Raw genomic sequence first — 17,245 nt, 5'->3', positions numbered from 1 at the left:
TGATAATTGCCATTCTGACTGGAGTTAGGTGGAATCTCAGTGTGGTTTTGATTTGCATCTCCCTGATGATTAGTGAGGCTGAGCATTTCTTCATGTGTCTGTTGGCTGCTCGGATGTCTTCTTTTGTGAAGTGTCTGTTCATATCTTTTGCCCATTTTATAATGGGGTTGTTTGTTTTTTTCTTTTCAGCACGTTTGAATTCCTTGTAGATCCAGGAATGTTAAGCCTCTGTCAGACCTGGAGTTGGCAAATACTTTTTCCCAGTCTGTAGGCTGTCTCCCTGCTCTCTTGATGGTTTCTTTGGCTTTGCAGAAGCTTGTCAGTTTAATAAGGTCCAACTTGTCAATCTTCTCTCTTATGACCTGTGGGTTTCGGGTTTTGTTCAGGAATTGGATGCCAGTTCCGATTTCCATGAGGGTATTTCCTTCCTTTTCTAAGGTTCTTATGGCTTGAGATTTTACATTTAGGTCTCTGATCCATTTGGAGTTAATCTTTGTGCATGGAGATAGATAAGGGTTCTGTTTCAATCTTCTGCATGTGGTCAGTCAGTTTTCCCAGCACCATTTACTGAATAGGTTCTCCTCTCCCCAGTGGTAGGTGGTGGGGGCTTTGTCAAAGATGAGTTGGTTGAGAAATTGTGGTTTTGCTTCTGGAATCTCAATTCTATTCAATTGATCTATATGCCTGTTCCTATACCAATACCAAGCTGTTTTGATGATTGCAGCTTTATAGTAAAGTTTGAAGTCTGGTAATGTGATACCACCTGCTTTGTTTTTTTTTTTTGCTGAGGATTGTTCTGGCTATTCTTGGATGTTTGTGTTTCCATATGAATTCCTGTGTTGTTTTCTCCAGGTCTGAGAAGAATGTTGCTGGTAATTTGATGGGTATTGCACTGAATTTGTAGATTGCCTTAGGTAAGATGGACATCTTCACAATGTTGGTTCTTCCAATCCATGAGCATGTGATATTTTTCCACTTGTTTGTGTCATCTTTGATTTCTTTGAGCAGTGTTTTGTAATTTTCATTGTAAAGGTCTTTCACGACTCTGGTTAGGAAGATGCCAAGGTATTTCATTTTTTTTGTGGCTATTGTGAATGGAATTGTGTTTTTTATTTGGGTTTCTGTTTATTATTGGTGTAGAGAAATGTGATTGTTTTTTGTACATTTATTTTGTACCCTGAGACTTTGCCAAAGGCCTTTATCAATGTAAGGAGGCTTTTGACAGATTCTCTTGGGTTTTCAAGGTACACAATCATATCATCTGCAAAGAGAGATAACCTGACTTCCTCTTTTCCTATTTGGATACCCCTGATTGCCTCCTCTTCTCTGATTGCTCTAGCCAGGACTTCCAATATTATGTTGAACAGGAAGGGTGAGAGTGGGCATCCTTGTCTAGTTCCAGTTTTCAGGGGAATTGGTTCCAATTTTTGTCCATTTAGGAGTATGCTGGCTGTGGGTTTCTCGTAGATGGCTTTTACTATTTTGAGGTATGTTCCCCATATGCCTAGATGTTCAAGGGTTTTTATCAAGAAGGGGTGCTGGATTTTATCAAAAGCTTTTTCTGCATCTAATGATATGATCATGTGGTTTTTGTTTTGACATCTGTTAATGAATTTAATTACATTTATGGTTTTACGAATGTTGAACCAGCCTTACATCCCAGGAATGAAGCCTACTTGGTCATGGTGGATGATTTTTGAGATGTATTGCTGAATCCGGTTTGCTAGGATCTTGTTGAGAATTTTAGCATCTATGTTCATCAAAGATATTGGCCTGTAGTTCTATTTCTTTGTTGGATCTTTACCTGGCTTGGGTATCAATGTGATGTTGGCTTCGTAAAGATCTGGGGAGAGTTCCATCTTTTTCAATCATCTGGAATACCTTCAGTAGGATTGGTATCAGCTCCTCCTTAAATGTCTTGTAGAATTCTGCTGGAAAGCCATCTGGACCAGGGCTTTTTTTTGTAGCAAGTTTTCTTATTACGTAGTCGATTTCCTTGATTGTTATTGGTCTATTTAGGGTCTCAATTTCTTCTTGTTCCAACCTAGGTAGGTTGTGTGATGTCAGAAAGTCCTCCATCTCCTTAAGGTTTTCAAGTTTGTTTCCATACAAGTGTACGTAGTAGTCTCTAATGATATTTTGTATTTCTTCAGGGTCAGATGTGACTTCATCTTTTGTGTTTCTGATTGTGCTTATTTGTTTTTCTTCTCATTTTTTCTTGGTCAGTCTAGCTAGGGGACTATCGATCTTGTTTATCCTTTCGAAGAACCAGCTTTTTGTTTCATTGATTTTTTGTATTATCTTTTTGTCTTCTATGTCCTGGATTTGGGCTTTTATTTTGGTGATCTGGATTCTTCTGCGGAAATTAGGGTTTTTGTGGTCTTGCTTTTCCAGTTTCTTTAGGTGGCTTGTTAGGTTGTGAATTTCTGTTCCTTCCATTTTCTTCATGTGTGTTTGTAGGGATATAAATTCCCCTCTTACTACAGCTTTCAGGGCATCCCAGAGATTTTGGTAAGATGTTTCTTCATTTTCATGTGTTTCCAGGTATCTTTTGATCTCTGTTTTGATTTCATCATTGACCCAGAAGTTGTTTAGCATCATGCTGCTTACTGTCCATGTCTTTGTGGGTTTTGGGGGGACTTTGTTGGTGTCAATGTTTATTTTTATTCCACTGTGGTCTGAGAAGGTACATGGTAGAATTTTGGTCCTTTTAAATTTGCTTATGCTTGATTTATGGCCGAGTATGTGGTCGATCTTAGAATATGTTCCATGTGGTGATGAGTAGAATGTGTATTCTGTGGTCTTTGGATGGAGTGTTCTGTAGGTATCAATTAAGTCTATTTGGTCCAAAGTCATACTGAGGTTTGGGATCTACAGAGCTTTTTTTTCACAGAACTGTTAAGATTACATAAGACAACTCTGAAAGATAAGGAAACAAGGACTTTCAAGAAGTCACTTGGTCAATAAGCATTTGTTAAGTTTCTACCCTAGGTGCTAGGTACTTCAGAGGATGCTAGAGATGATTTACTCTTAATCTGAAAGAAATAATAGAGAATTTTAAAAAAATAAAAAAAAAAACAAGTAATAGAAACTCAATAAATCAGATGAACATATGAATATTAAAGAAGTTTAGACAAAGGTGAAATCAATGTAAGCAAAGTATTTGAGGAGGGACTCATAAAAGCAGAAAATTGGGTTGGTCCTTGAAGGCAGAAGCTGAAAGGAAGAGAGCCCTCAATGTGGAGTAAGAGTAGTATGAGCAGAGGTCCCAGTAGTAGAGGTGGAGCAGACACACCAAATCTTGAGGGGAAAAAAATGAAGGTTCTGGTCTCTGCTCTGCCATTAACTAACTACATGACCTTAGACAAATCACTTCACTTTTTTCTGGGCCTCAGTTTTCACTTCATCAGTATATATATGTTAGAGTGGGAGTCTCACTCTGTTGACCAGTCTGGAGGACAGTGGCACACTAACGGCCACTACAGTCTCTACCTGGCGGGCTCAGGTGATCCTTCCACCTCAGCCTTGCAAGTAGCTGGAACCACAGATGCATACCACCATGCCCAACTAATTTTATTTATTTACTGTAGAGATGAGGTCTCACCAAGTTTCCCAGACTGGTCTCAAACCCCTGAACTCAGGCAATCCTCTTGCCTCTGCCTCCCAAAGTGCTGGGATTACAGGCATGAGGCCCTGTGCCTGACTCATCAGTATATTAATGGGCTACTTGCTTTCTAAGATCCCTTCTACTCCTGATGTCTTATGATTCCTGGTGAGAATCACTATTTTGCATGTGGGTATACATATGTGTGCACACACCCTATATAGGTGTGAAAAACTGCAGAATAAGAGATAGAGAAAGGATGTGGGAGACCAGTCTGCCATTCACAGTATGTTTCAGGAGGAGCTGGAGGCCAAGATTACTGGGTATTGTGAGACTGTGTAGTGCTAAGTAGAGAATAGCATAATGTTAGGTGATAAGTAGCTGTTGAAGACTATTGAACATAAATCACATGGGTTAATGATAAAAGTAGGTGTTGCAGCAAGAAAAAAAGTCTATGTGTGGACAAAGGTAGGGGAAGCCTGGAGGTGAGCTGAGTGTACAGAAAGGGGACTTGAAGCCAGGAGAAAACAAAGAAAGGATAAAATGACAAAAGCAAAGGAACCATGGAAGTATGAGAAACAAGAAATGAGATTGGATTTAAGCTTCCTAGAGCAGAGACCAGTTACTCCTTGCCTTTTGAAGCCTATCTCCCAGCAGTGTGGGTATGTAAGTACACTGGCAGAATCATAGTCAGGGAAAGAATTACAGCAGGAAAGTGTGAACACATTAAAGAAGATCCCGCAAAGCAAGAGTAAAAAAGTCAAGAATAATATCTACCTTACCTTCTGAACATTTTAGGAATGAGATTTTTTTTTTAAGCAACAAATATGGGCATGAAAAACCTTATTCCATTTTAAAGAATGGATATACTTTACTTGCTTGTTAGTACTAAAGCCTTAATATTCAAATTCTAACTTATTTTAGAAACTTGCTCTCTCAAAAAGCACTCCCTAGATTTCGTGCATAAGAAACTGAACCTGCCGGGCTCGGTGGCTCAGCCTGTAATCCGCGCTTTGGGAGGCTGAGGTGAGTGGATTGCCTGAGCCTGCAGGTTCGAGACCTGCCTGGGGAACTTGGCGAGACCTCATTCTTCAATAAATCAAAAAATTAGCTGGGCGTGATAGTGCGTGCCTGTAGTTCCAGCTATTTGGAAGGCTAAGGCAGAAGGATCGCCAGAGCCCAGCAGGTCAAGGCTGCGGTGGCTGGGCGCGGCCACTGCACTCTAGTCTGGGCAACTGAGTGAGACTCCAACTCAAAAAAAAAAAAAAAAAAGAAATTGAACCTAAAAGATATTTCACTTGTTTAGCTTGCGCATACATTTTTAAAAAATTAAATAACTTTCATAAAACGAAAAATATATTCTTGCCTAGTGGTTCTGGAAAATAAAAAAGACAATAAAAACAAATGGGCAAATGAAGATATTTGAATGACCATGAAAAGATGCTCAGGACCATTAAGAGTTAGAAAAATTCAAATTAAAACCACAATGACATATGATTTCATACCCATTACATCGGGTAAAATAAAAAAGTCCAACAATACCAGGTGTTGCAGAACTGCAGTTCTCATACTTTGCTTTTGGGGTGTAAAAAATGATGCAACAGACATAAAAAAGGACAAAATCATGAACTTCGCAGCAACCTGGATGAAACTAGAGTCAATAATACTGAGTGACCTCTCACAGAAACAAAGATCTGAGTATCACATGTTCTCACTCATATAGCAGACCTTGAACATTCATCGTAATACTATAAAAAAAAGGACTGACAGTGGTGGGAAACTATGGGGGAGGGAGTGGAAGGGAGGTGAGATTAATGGTAGTCAATATCTGTCTGGGGACGGGGAGACAACCCTTATCAACAAGGGTGCCTGAACGAAGCATATTTGTATACCTAACCCTTAACTGTACCCCACAATATCAAAATAAAAAATATTGATATAAAAAAATGATGCAATACTTTGGAAAGATGTTTGATACTGTCCTACAAACATACAACCTATCCTATGACCTTACAATTCCATTTCTACGTTTTTTACCAAAAGTAAATGAAAACATGCCCAAAAAAGACTTGTACAAGAATGTTCATACAGCTTTATTCATAATAGTCCCAAACTAAAAACAACCCAAATGTCTATCAATTGTTGTAAAATAGTAGTATATTCATAGAAGGGAAAATTACTCAGCAATAAAAACTATGGCTACATGTAACAATATGTACTAATATTAAATAATTATGCTAAGCAAAAAAGCCCAAACATTATGCTAAGCATAAAAAAATATATATTGTAACGATTTTAATTCTATGATATTCTGGAACAGGCAAAACTAATCTATAAATTATTGAGAGAAAGCAAGACCTGGGGCCACAAGAGAACTTTCTGGGATAAGGGGAATGTTCTCCATCTTGTTCCAGGTACTGGTTACTTGTATATATACAGCTATCAAACTCATCAGGCCAAGCATGATGGCATATGCCTGTAATCCCAGTGCTTTGGGAGGACAAGGCAGAGTGTCATTTGAGCTCAGGAGTTCAAGTTTACAGTAACTATGATGATAACTTTTTCTATGATGTTGCCCTGCACTCCAGCCCGGGCAACAGAGTGAGACCCTGTTTCTAAAAACAAACAAAACAAAACAAAAAACTCTCATCAAATTTGAATACTTATGATCTGTACATCTTATTGTATGTAAATTACACCACATTTTAAAATAATGTTATAAAATTTATTAGCAAAAAAATGTCAAGACTGAATGTTGTGGCTCACGTCTGTAATCCCAGCACTTTGGGAGACTGAGGTGAGAGGAATGCCTGTGCTCGGGGGTTCGAGACCAGCCTGGGCAAGCTGGTGAGACCTCATCTCTACAATAAATCACAAAAATTAGCCGGGCGTGGTGGCACGTGTGTGTGGTTCCAGTTACTTGGAAGGCTGAGGCAGGTGGAAGGATTGCCTGAGCCCAGCAGGTCGAGGTTGCGGTGGCAGTGAGCTTGCCAGCCTGGGTGCACTGCACTCCAGCTTGGGTTACAGAATGAGACTCTAACCCCCCCAAAAAAAAGTCAATCAGCAATATAAGCAGGCGATTTGGCATTTTCTACCACACATGCCTACACTGTAAATACATATAAAACACAGGCCCCCACTATCTCTTCTGTCCCATTTAATGTTTACTAAGTATGAAAAAATATAAAATAAAAAATATATCTATGAAAAGTTGATAAGTGGTGTTATGCACTTATCTATCCCATTCCAACAAAAAAATTAACTCAATTATGGCCAGAATACATAATTCCTATTATCAAAGTTCAAACTAACTTCAACCACTTAAATCTTTTTATTCTGAGGACTTTGATGAAGTTATATTGTTGACAGCTTATATTTTTCCACTAATCACAGAGAAAAAATATCAGTGTAAAGGAAATTTTGCTGCAAATTTTTGAATGCTTGGTAAATCTTATAGAAACATTGCATGCTTTTAGAAGAGTCTAATTTAAATTTATTAGGTTAAAACACAAATTCAAGTTTAATTAAAAAGAACTGAAAAACGTGATATTTATAAAGAAATATGATGTATGGAAAGTAGAAAATATAAAGCAAGAGAAGTAAATAACTATTATCATACCCATTGAAAATATGCTGAATGAGAGGATGAGTAGTCTTCATGTATACATCCCGGTTGGTACATGCCTCTCCAAAGACTTCATCAAAATAAAAAACATGCTGAAAAATAAATTTTATTTTTATTTTACTATAGGTGCATGCCACCACAGCTGGCTAATTTTTAAATTTTTGTAGAAACGGTGCCTCACTATGCTGCCCAGGCTGGTCTTGAACTCCTGGCCTCAAATAATCCTCCCATCTCAGCCTCCTAAAGTTTTGGGATTATAAGAGTGAGCCATTTTGTCCAGCCATAGTTGATTTTTACAGAAGACACATTCGGGATTTCGTTCACCACTATCCTAGTTAACATATGATATTATTTTACATTTTAAAATAATAGTGCCAGGTACGGTGGCTCAAGCTTATAATCCCAGCACTTTGGGAGGCGGAGGTGAGAGGATTGCCTGAGTTCAGGGGTTCGAGACCAGCTTGAGCAACATGGCGAGACCTTGTCTCTACAATAAATCAAAAAATTAGGTGGGCATGGTGGCACCAGCTGTGGTTCCAGCTACTTGGAAGGCTGAGGCAGAAGGATCACCTCAGTCCAGCAGGTCGAGGCTGTGGTGGCTGTGAGCATGCCACTGCACTACAGCCTGGGCAACAGAGTGAGACTTCAACTCAAAAATAAAATAAAAAATAAAATATAATAGGAACTGACCATGAAATATTTAGAGATAAATAAGTAATCAAAAACTGTTGAATTGACAGGGCATCCTTTTATGTGATCTCTGTAGGCATGTGGTTTTTTTTTTTTGAGTTGGCGTCTCACTCTTGTTGCCTAGGCTGGCGTGCAGTGGCATGCTCATGGCTACCACAGCCTTGATGAGCTGGGTTCAGGCAATCCTTCTGCTTCAGCCTTCCAAATAGCTGAAAGTACAGGCATGTGCTGTATTAAAAAATACCAAATTTTTAAAAAATTTATTGTAGAGATGAAGTCTCACCAAGTTGCCCTAGTTGGTCTCAAACCCCTGGGCTCAGGCAATTCTCTTGTCTTGGCCTCCCAAAGTGTTGGGATTACAGGTGTGAGTCACCGTGCCTGGCCCATAGGCATATTCTTACAATATAAAAACTAAAGTACATGATTTTTGTTCTCTCTCAAGGGAAGAAATTGATGAGTACAAGAGTGAGCCAGTTCTCCTTAGGAATAGGAGATATATTGAATTCTATGGTGATTCTTTTCATTTTCAAACTAGGGCCAGCATATTTGAAATTTTGGAAGAATTCTAGGGGAACATCTCAATTTTGTAGGTTTCATAGCTTAACTTTTAATTCCATAAACATTTATTGCTCAGCTGCTAGCATGTATATTGCAGTAGGCACTTAAAGGGGCCCAAAGATACAGACATTATCCTACCATTACCCTATCCTACCCTCTAAAGGTGTTAATCTACACAAATATAGGAATGAATATAATATAAAAGAATCTTAAGATAAAGTACACACAGACTTCAAAGGAAAAACATATTCCTTTTGATTATGAAGAAGACTGTACTGAGAATAAACACCATGGAGGGGAAGAGGAATTTGAGAGGGGAGGTGGAGGGAGAGAAGGTATTCCAAGCTCAGGGAAGCATGAACAAAGAGCGAAAATAGGAAAGCACAAGGAACTAACTGTTTAATTAATGTTTAGAGAACAGAAAAGATTCAATGTGGATAAAATACAGGATCATGGTAAGTAGAACAGTGAAACAGAATGTTAGAATAATGAGTTAGAAGTATGTTGTACGGGTCTTGGAACACCAGTCTAAAGGAAAGGGGACAACATTTAATTCCCCAAATAGTGGAGACAACAGAAACTTTGCGAGCAAGCAGAATGATTTCAGACATTTTACTAGAAGACTAATCTTGCTTTCACAACACAATTGAGACGTAATTCAGTGGTGAGGTAAGAAAAGTCTAAACTAGAGGATAACCATGGAAATAAAGAGATGGAAGTACAAGAAGTTTGGCAACTGAGTTCATGTGGTAACCTGGGGAGAGAAAAGGACCCAAGACGACTTCCAAATGAAAACTCATAGTAATATGAAAAAGGAAACCCTATTAAATCAGGTCTAGAAAGCATTGATTCAGCAGTCATAATTATTTGTATAATTTAGAGACTTATTATGTTGGCAGTCCAACTATATCTGAGTAAGAGATCCTAATAATTTCAAGCCTGACTATAGCATAATGACAGTACATATGAAGTGAATGAGAGATAAGGTCCTATTTTCTACTACCTTTTGGGCCTGCTATAAATATGAAGTTAAGGAAAAATTACATGGACAGATCCAGAAAATTGGAGCTGGACAAATTTATTATGGGTCACTCCACCCTTGGTTTGATTCTGTTTTATATACAATTATATTACATTGTATTACATTAGAAGGAAAATTTGTTAGGTCATCTGAGAAGAAACTGGGACCACAAGGCTGAACTTACAAGTTAGAAAAAGCCTCCAAGAGTCAGGAGGTAAAAAAATGAAACTGTGCAAAATAATAGAGATCTGTGAATTGCTAGTGCTTTAAGAAATGTGATGAGATTTTTAAGAACAATAACATGTTACTAACTACTGAAACTGAGTGAAAGGTACCTAGGGTTCACTACTCTTTTGATTAAGCTTAAAATATCAATAATAGTGAGTTAAATATATTTGTAAAATCTAGTTTTAATAAACAGTTGATTTTTTTTTTTTTTTGAGTCAGGTAATTCTCTTGCCTCAGCCTCCCAAAGTGCTGGGATTACAGGCAGGAGCCACCACACCCTGCTAGTTTTAATGAACAGTCTTTATATCTAATTCATACCTGGCCTCAAAGCAAGGAGATGAATTAATCATTGCTCAAACGTCACCATGGGTTTTTATAGTTAAAGAGGAGATCAAAAGTAAAAAACAAAAAATCTATGTCTAGACCTATAGATGTAGACATATTTGGCATTTCTCAAGAAAATAAGGGGGAAAAAACCAAGTAAAAGTGGGAATACTTTTTTTTGGTTTCTTTTTATTTCACTGAGCATATGCAACTCTTTCTTTCCTTCTATAAATGCTCATAAATAACTTTAGCTTTTGCATAAACTCCCTAAAAAGCATTTATTGATTACACAGATTAGCATCTTTCCTTTCAGTAGGATTTAGATATTGGTTTTTCAGAACTTTTGTAAATACCTTTCATGAATATGTGTAAATATGCAAGATTATAATTATAGTTAACATATATATATACAATTCATAAAGTCCTTTGCATCACATATGCTTTCATTTGATCACACTTTACAGTAAGGTTGAAGTGACATCTACTTTATACCTCATTTTAGTCTTGGTATGATAAAAGTTCCATAGTTTATTTTTAAAATAAGTTTTTCTTCAGATTATAAAACTTATATGTATTTACAGAATATCTCTGGAAAGATACACTTAGAATATGTAACACTGGTTGCTTTTATGGAGGAAATGGGATAAGAAGAACACTTTTTGCTGTATAATTCTTTTTTTTTTGAGTTGGAGTCTCACTCTGTCACCCAGACTGGAGTGCAGTGGCCACTCCTGGCCACCACAGCCTCGACCTGCTGGGCACCAGTGATCCTTCCGCCTCAGCCTTCCAAGTAGCCAGAATTACAGGCATCGCTACCATGCCCGGCTGATTTTTTGATTTACTGTAGAGATGAGGTCTCACTGCCCAGGCGGGTCTCGAACCCGCGGGCTCAGGCAATCCACTCACCTCAGCCCCCCAAAGGCGCAGGATTACAAGCCCGGCTTGCTGTATAATTCTGTATACCTTTTGATTTTGAAATGGTTGAGTCTATCCTATTCAAAAGTTTTAACTTTTTAATATAAAAGCAACACAGTTGATTGTAGAAAATGTTTAAAATACAAAAATATAGAATAGAGAAAGAAAAGAAAATAGCAATAGAGAAAAAAATCAAGTTATCTATTAATCTTGCCACCAAAGATAGCCATTCTTAATTTTTGGTGCATTTCACTATAAACCTTCCCTCTCCATATATTTTTTCTTTATTTAAAAAATTAAAATGAAACAAATATAGTTTTGTTTCCTTGCTTTTTCACTCATTATGTTGATATCATACAATTTTTTCTTTTTTTTGGAGTCAGAGTCTCACTCTGTCACCCATGCTGGAGTGTAATGGCACACTCATGGCCACTGCAGCCTCAATCTACTGGGCTCAGGTAATCCTTCTGCCTCAGTTTCCAAGTTGCTGGAACAACAGGTGCATACCACCATACCCAGCTAATTTTTTTTTTTTTTTGAGTTGGAGTCTCACTCTGTTGCCCAGACTGGAGTACAGTGGCCACTCCCGGCCACCGCAGCCTCGACCTGTTGGGCTCCAGCGATCCTTCCGCCTCAGCCTTCCAAGTATCCGGAATTACAGGTGCACGCTACCACGCCCGGCTAATTTTTTGATTTATTGTAGAGATGAGGTCTCAAGTTGCCCAGGCAGGTCTCGAACCCACGAGCTCAGGCAATCCACTCACCTCAGCCTCCCAAAGCGCGGGATTATAGGCTGAGCCACTGAGCCCGGCTTAATTTTTTGATTTATTGTACAGATGAGGTCTCGCCAAGTTGCCCAGGCTGGTCTCGAATCTGTGGGCTCAGGCAATCCTCTCACCTTGGCCAAAGTGCTGGCCACTGTGCCCGACCTGATATAATAAAATTTAATGGTTAAATACTCCATGTATATGATTGTATTCACTAAGTAACAATGCAATCCCAGTACTTTGGAAGGCTGAGAAAGGAGGATTACTTGAGCCCAGGAGTTGGAGACAAGCCTGTCTCTAAAAAACATTTAAAAACGTATCCAGGCATGGTGGCAAATGCCTGTAGTCCCAGCTACTTGGTGAGCTATGATCATACCACTGCACTCCAGCTTGGGTAACAGAGCAAGATCCTGTCTCAAAAAACAAAAATAAAAACAAGATTTGAAAAGATAGGACATTTAATAAGACACAAAAACCTATTGTTTTAATCCCTGAGTAAGTTTAAAAATAAACTCAATGAATCTAGGATCAATATTTATTTAGCATCCAGTTTGCATTTATGAATCTCCCTTTTCTTCTTTCTTTTTGAGAGAGGAAAAAGGAAAAAAAAAGTCTTCCCAACATTTTCAAATTATAGCATTGACAGGTAAGGACTTTGACCTATGAGAGCAAAGGTCTAAAGTTCAAACAGCAGGGAAAGTGCCATGGAAACTATGGGAATTCAATAAGTATTGACCAGTGATAACGACAAAAAAGTAAGGTTATTGTGTTTGGAGATAATAGAAAAATACAAAAGATAAGATGATGCCTCCTTGAGGGAATTACTGTGACAGAAGCATCATTAAGGAAGTCTTGGGTAGATGATGATTGGATAGGGATATTATTATGGCTATAAGTAGCCTTGGAACTAGATAGTTTTACACCAATTGGTTATTTAGACCATTTTCAAAATAAATACCTCCCACTGAGACTAATAGACTGTGCATTGATCAGCAATCAATAAGGCTGTTAAAGTGATTGGGTTGGTTTTACAGTGGCCTAATAATTTACTACTGATAGACTCAGTGGATTACTTTGAATGTCACTGTGAAACACAATTTTGGTAACCAAGGAAAAAGGAGAACAATGCAAGTTTGAAAGGGGGAAAGTGTTAACAATTTGACTTTAGCATTAAAGGATTTATTCCAGTAAAGTGAGAGCTTAGCTGACTAAGGTGAATTGCTAGCACATTCGATTACTCAACTTTTTTTCTCCCTGTCACTGGGTTTTGAGGCAAGAGAACAAGAGAGAGAAAGAACGAATATAGGCTGGGCTTGGTGACTCAACCTGTAATTCCAGCACTTTGGGAGGTTGAGGTGAGTGGATTGCCTGAGCCCGCGGGTTCGAGACCCGCCTGAGCAACTTGGCGAGCCCTCATCTCTACAATAAATCAAAAACTAGCTGGGTGTAGTAATGCGCTCCTGTAGTTCTGGCTACTTGGAAGGCTGAGGCAGAAGGCCAGGAGCGTGCCACCGCACTCCAGTCTGGGCGGCAGAGTGAGACTCCAACTAAAAAAAAAAAAAAAAAAGAACGAATATAATATGAATATTTTTGAATGTTCAGGGTAAGGCAAACTCTGAATTCCCAAATCTCAACATTTGATGGATTATCTCCTATTTTAGACTATTTATAATTGTTTCCTAATTTTATGAGTACCTAAATTATGATTCTCACCCACGTGGAAACTTGCTGCTTCCCTATGAGACTGAAGAGTTACTGTAAGGTATCTTTCAGTTTGGAATAAGTTCCTTTAACCCCCACATTATTAGTAAGATGACTCTAGCAGTTCAAGGTATAATATGAAAATGGGTTGTGGAAGTTCTCCCAAGGAAGAAGAGGGCTCACTTCTTCCAGTGTTTCCTTCTTAGAAGTTTTCTTCTCTATAATATTGAGTGATCTTTCACAGAAACAAAGAACTGAGTATCACATGTATCTCACTCATAAGTGGACCTTGAACAACTACCGCAATACTGTAAGAAAAGGATTGACTGTAGCGGGAAACTGCAGAGGGGAAGAGGGTGGGGAGGTGGGACTGACAGTAGTGAGAATCTGCCTGGGGAAGGGGGAGGCACACCTCATCAACAAGGGTACCTGCACAGTGAATATTTGTATACCTAACCCTGAAATATACCCCACAATTTAAAATTTAAAAAAATTTTAAAGTTAAAAAAAAAAAGTTTTCTTCTTAGAAGTCGGTATTGAAAAATAATTCCTTTCAATCCAAACCCTTTCTCCTTAAACACTTCATAGCCATTCTAGCAAGGAATGAACATTCTTTACACGCCTGAACTACTGGTGTTTAATTTAAACCCTATGTTAGATGTAAAATAATATCCCTGGATTATATTTACCCATTGCAATCTACCCTGTATAAAGTGGCCTGCTCAGAGCCCAATTTCTACCAATTAAATATGAGCCCAAGACAGTTGAAATATGAGCCCAAGACAATTAAAATAAGCAGGTGACTGGCAATCTGGGGCCTTGTTGCTCAAAAAGACATTGTCCATCATTAAACTCAAGACCCATACTCAGCAGATGAGAAGTTCATACCAAGAGATGCAAGCAAGAACGGAGACCAACTGTGTGACCACCTTGTTACTCTGGAGCATATGTTCAATGACTGGTACTGTAGAAAGTATTTACAATCTTTATTTTTTATACACAGGGTCTCACTCTGTTGCACAGGTTAGAGTGTAGTGGCGTGATCACAGCTCACTGTAACCTCAAACTCCTGAGCTCAAATGATTCTCCTGCCTCAGCCATCCAAGTAGCTAGGACTATAGGTGCACACCACCATGCCCAGCTAATTTTTTTTTTTTAGTTGGAGTCTCACTCTGTCGCCCAGGTTGGAGTACAGTGGCATACTCACAGCCACCCCAGCATCGACCTGCTGGGTTCTGGTGATCCTTCCATCTCAGTTTTTCAAGTAGCCAGAACTACAGGTGCATGCTAGCATGCCTGGCTAATTTTTTAATTTATTGTAGAGACAAGGTCTCACCACATTGCCTGGGCTGGTCTTGAACCCGTGAGCTCAGGCAATCCACTCACCTTGGACTCCCAAAGTGCTGGAATTATAGGCTGAGCCACCAAGCCTGTTCTATTTTTTTTTTTTTTTGTTATGTTGTCTGGGCTGGTTTCAAACTCCTGGCCTCAAGTGATCCTCCCAACTTGTCTTCTAAAGTACTGGGATTACAGGCATGAGCCACTGTGCCCAGTCCCTAAATTCTTTTTATTCCTTCATTCCCCTCCTTTTTTGCTAAATATGCATAATTAAATTCACATACATCATGCTAAGTAAATGTATGATGCAGCTCCACTGCACCAGAGTAGAGGAATTATGATTCTGTATCCCCCCACTGCAATGTATAGTTAAAAAATAAAGGCCCAGAGTATCAATGATTTAATGCAGTGTCATATCAGAAATGAATGTCAACACCATAACTAGAAACTGAATTTTAGAACTTGCATGCTGACCTCAAACAAAAAGCAAAACATTGTTGTGCTTGATAATATTAGTTTCAAACACAAAAAGAAAACATCATACCTGCAGAATATACTGTGTAAGGTCAACTGCTTCTTTCTTCTCATGTACAAGTAGAGTTTCTTTGTCTTCAACAGTAATAATATTAACTTCTCCACGGCGTACTTCCCTCATTCCCAGGGGGCGTTTTCGAACACAAACTCTGATTTTCTCCATCTCAGTCCAAGGATTCTCTTTCTTTGAAGTGTTGTGTCTGATATATGTTTATAAGTAGGCTTTAATTTTTTAATAAGAGGATAAGGCTACTTAAAACATCAAAGTATCAGTACATTTTGGTGTATATTAGGAATAATGTATTTTAAATAGCTACATATTAGTGTCAACACTGAGCAAGCTATTTTATTAGCTAAATCACCCCTGATTACTTCTTTCCATCCCTATCCCACTCTACCCCTTACCCTGAAAAAATAAACCCCAAAAACAAACAAAAAAATCCCCTAAGAGATGTTTTAGTTCTAAGATTTTTGTGTTTGGCTTCCAGGTGTAGTCTTCTAATAGTGGTTTCTCTTTATGTCCCCAAAACTTAGGCTGGTTAATTCTCAAATCTAACGCAATATGTTGCTACCACCCCTCCAAGGCCTTCACAAACTCCAATCATGTCTCTTGCTCCCTTTCACTCTAATTATTCTTGCATGTTTACTATGTTCTTGACCATCAATCTAATTTCTTTTTTTATCCTACCTAGTTTATTAAATACCTTGAATTAAATGGTAGATTCCAATGCATTTTTCCTGTTCTTCCCAGTTATATTCTGCTCCCTTCTGTGTCCCATTTCCACTAATTCAACCTTCTCTTCAAATGTATTCCTTCATTGGCTCTGACTTCATTGAACTACTCAAACTTAACATCCAACATTTGAGGCAATATTCCTTGGGTGATATGAAATTCATCAGTACTTGCTGAACCTAATGGTGGTATATATTTCTTTTTTTTTTTTTTTTGAGTTGGAGTCTCACTCAGTAGCCCAGACTGGAATGCAGTGGCTGCTCCCGGCCACCGCAGCCTCTACCTGCTGGGCTCCAGCGATCCTTCTGCCTCAGCCTTCCAAGTAGCTGGAACTACAGGCGGTCGCTACCACACCTGGCTAATTTTTTTCATTTATTGTAGAGATGAGGTTTCGCCAAGTTGCCCAGGTGGGTCTCGAACCCGCGGGCTCAGGCAATCACCTCAGCCTCCCAAGGTGCGGGATTACAGGCTGAGCCACAGAGCCCAGCTAAAGCACTAGTTTTAAACCACATTTACTTTTAACCAACATATAGAATACTTAAACATGTATCCTTTTTGTATGAAACTGCAGCTGGAAAAAATAACTGCATTATTTTAAGGTAGTGTGGGAAGATCTCGACAAACATTAAAACTGGATAATGGACATATTGGGACTCACTGCTCTTTTCTCTCTCATTCTGCATATGTTTGGTTTTTCACAAGAAAAGGAAAATCCTTGATGCATCACTTTAAGAAGGATTTTGTGTCAAAATCCTTAGTTGCGGTTAAGTATTAATAACCTAATCATATAAAGCTAATCAAAGAGGATAGAAAATGTTTAGTCCAGGGCTCTAGGATGACTCATATGGACATAAGTCCTGTAGTTTTCAAGTTCAAGGGGACAAGAAGAAATGCACGTTCTGCTCCTTAAAAAAGCTCTAATTTTTTTTTTTTTTTTTGAGTTGGAGTCTCACTCTGTTGCCCAGACTGGAGTGCAGTGGCCGCTCCCGGCCACCGCAGCCTCGGCCTGCTGGGCTCCGGTGATCCTTCCACCTCAGCCCTCCAAGTAGCTGGAACTACAGGTGTGCGCTACCACGCCCGACTAATTTTTTGATTTTTATTGTAGAGATGAGGTCTCACCAAGTTTCCCAGGCGGATCTTGAACCTGCGGGCTCAGGCAATCCACTCACTTCGGCCTCCCAAAGCACGGGATTACAGGCTGAGACAC

General features: G+C 38.8%; 1 protein-coding gene across 1 annotated transcript in view; it reads right to left on the bottom strand.

The window, feature by feature from the left end:
* The window catches only part of KIF24 (kinesin family member 24), a 55,539-nt gene that overhangs the window by 36,410 nt on the left and 1,884 nt on the right, over positions 1-17,245 (bottom strand). Inside the window, exons 2-3 of the mRNA XM_008071001.2 lie at positions 15,316-15,505; positions 7,224-7,321 (exon numbers count right to left, since the gene is read on the bottom strand). Coding sequence (XP_008069192.1) covers positions 7,224-7,321; positions 15,316-15,505 — 288 coding nt within the window. The remainder of the gene's footprint in view (positions 1-7,223; positions 7,322-15,315; positions 15,506-17,245) is intronic.

The sequence above is a fragment of the Carlito syrichta genome, unplaced genomic scaffold (genome assembly GCF_000164805.1).
Source record: "Carlito syrichta isolate Samal-C Ts95f unplaced genomic scaffold, Tarsius_syrichta-2.0.1 Scaffold112228, whole genome shotgun sequence".
Classification (NCBI taxonomy): Eukaryota; Metazoa; Chordata; class Mammalia; order Primates; family Tarsiidae; genus Carlito; species Carlito syrichta.
The sequence above is the reverse complement of the archived record's forward strand: the minus strand, read 5'-3'. Positions and strand labels throughout refer to the sequence as shown.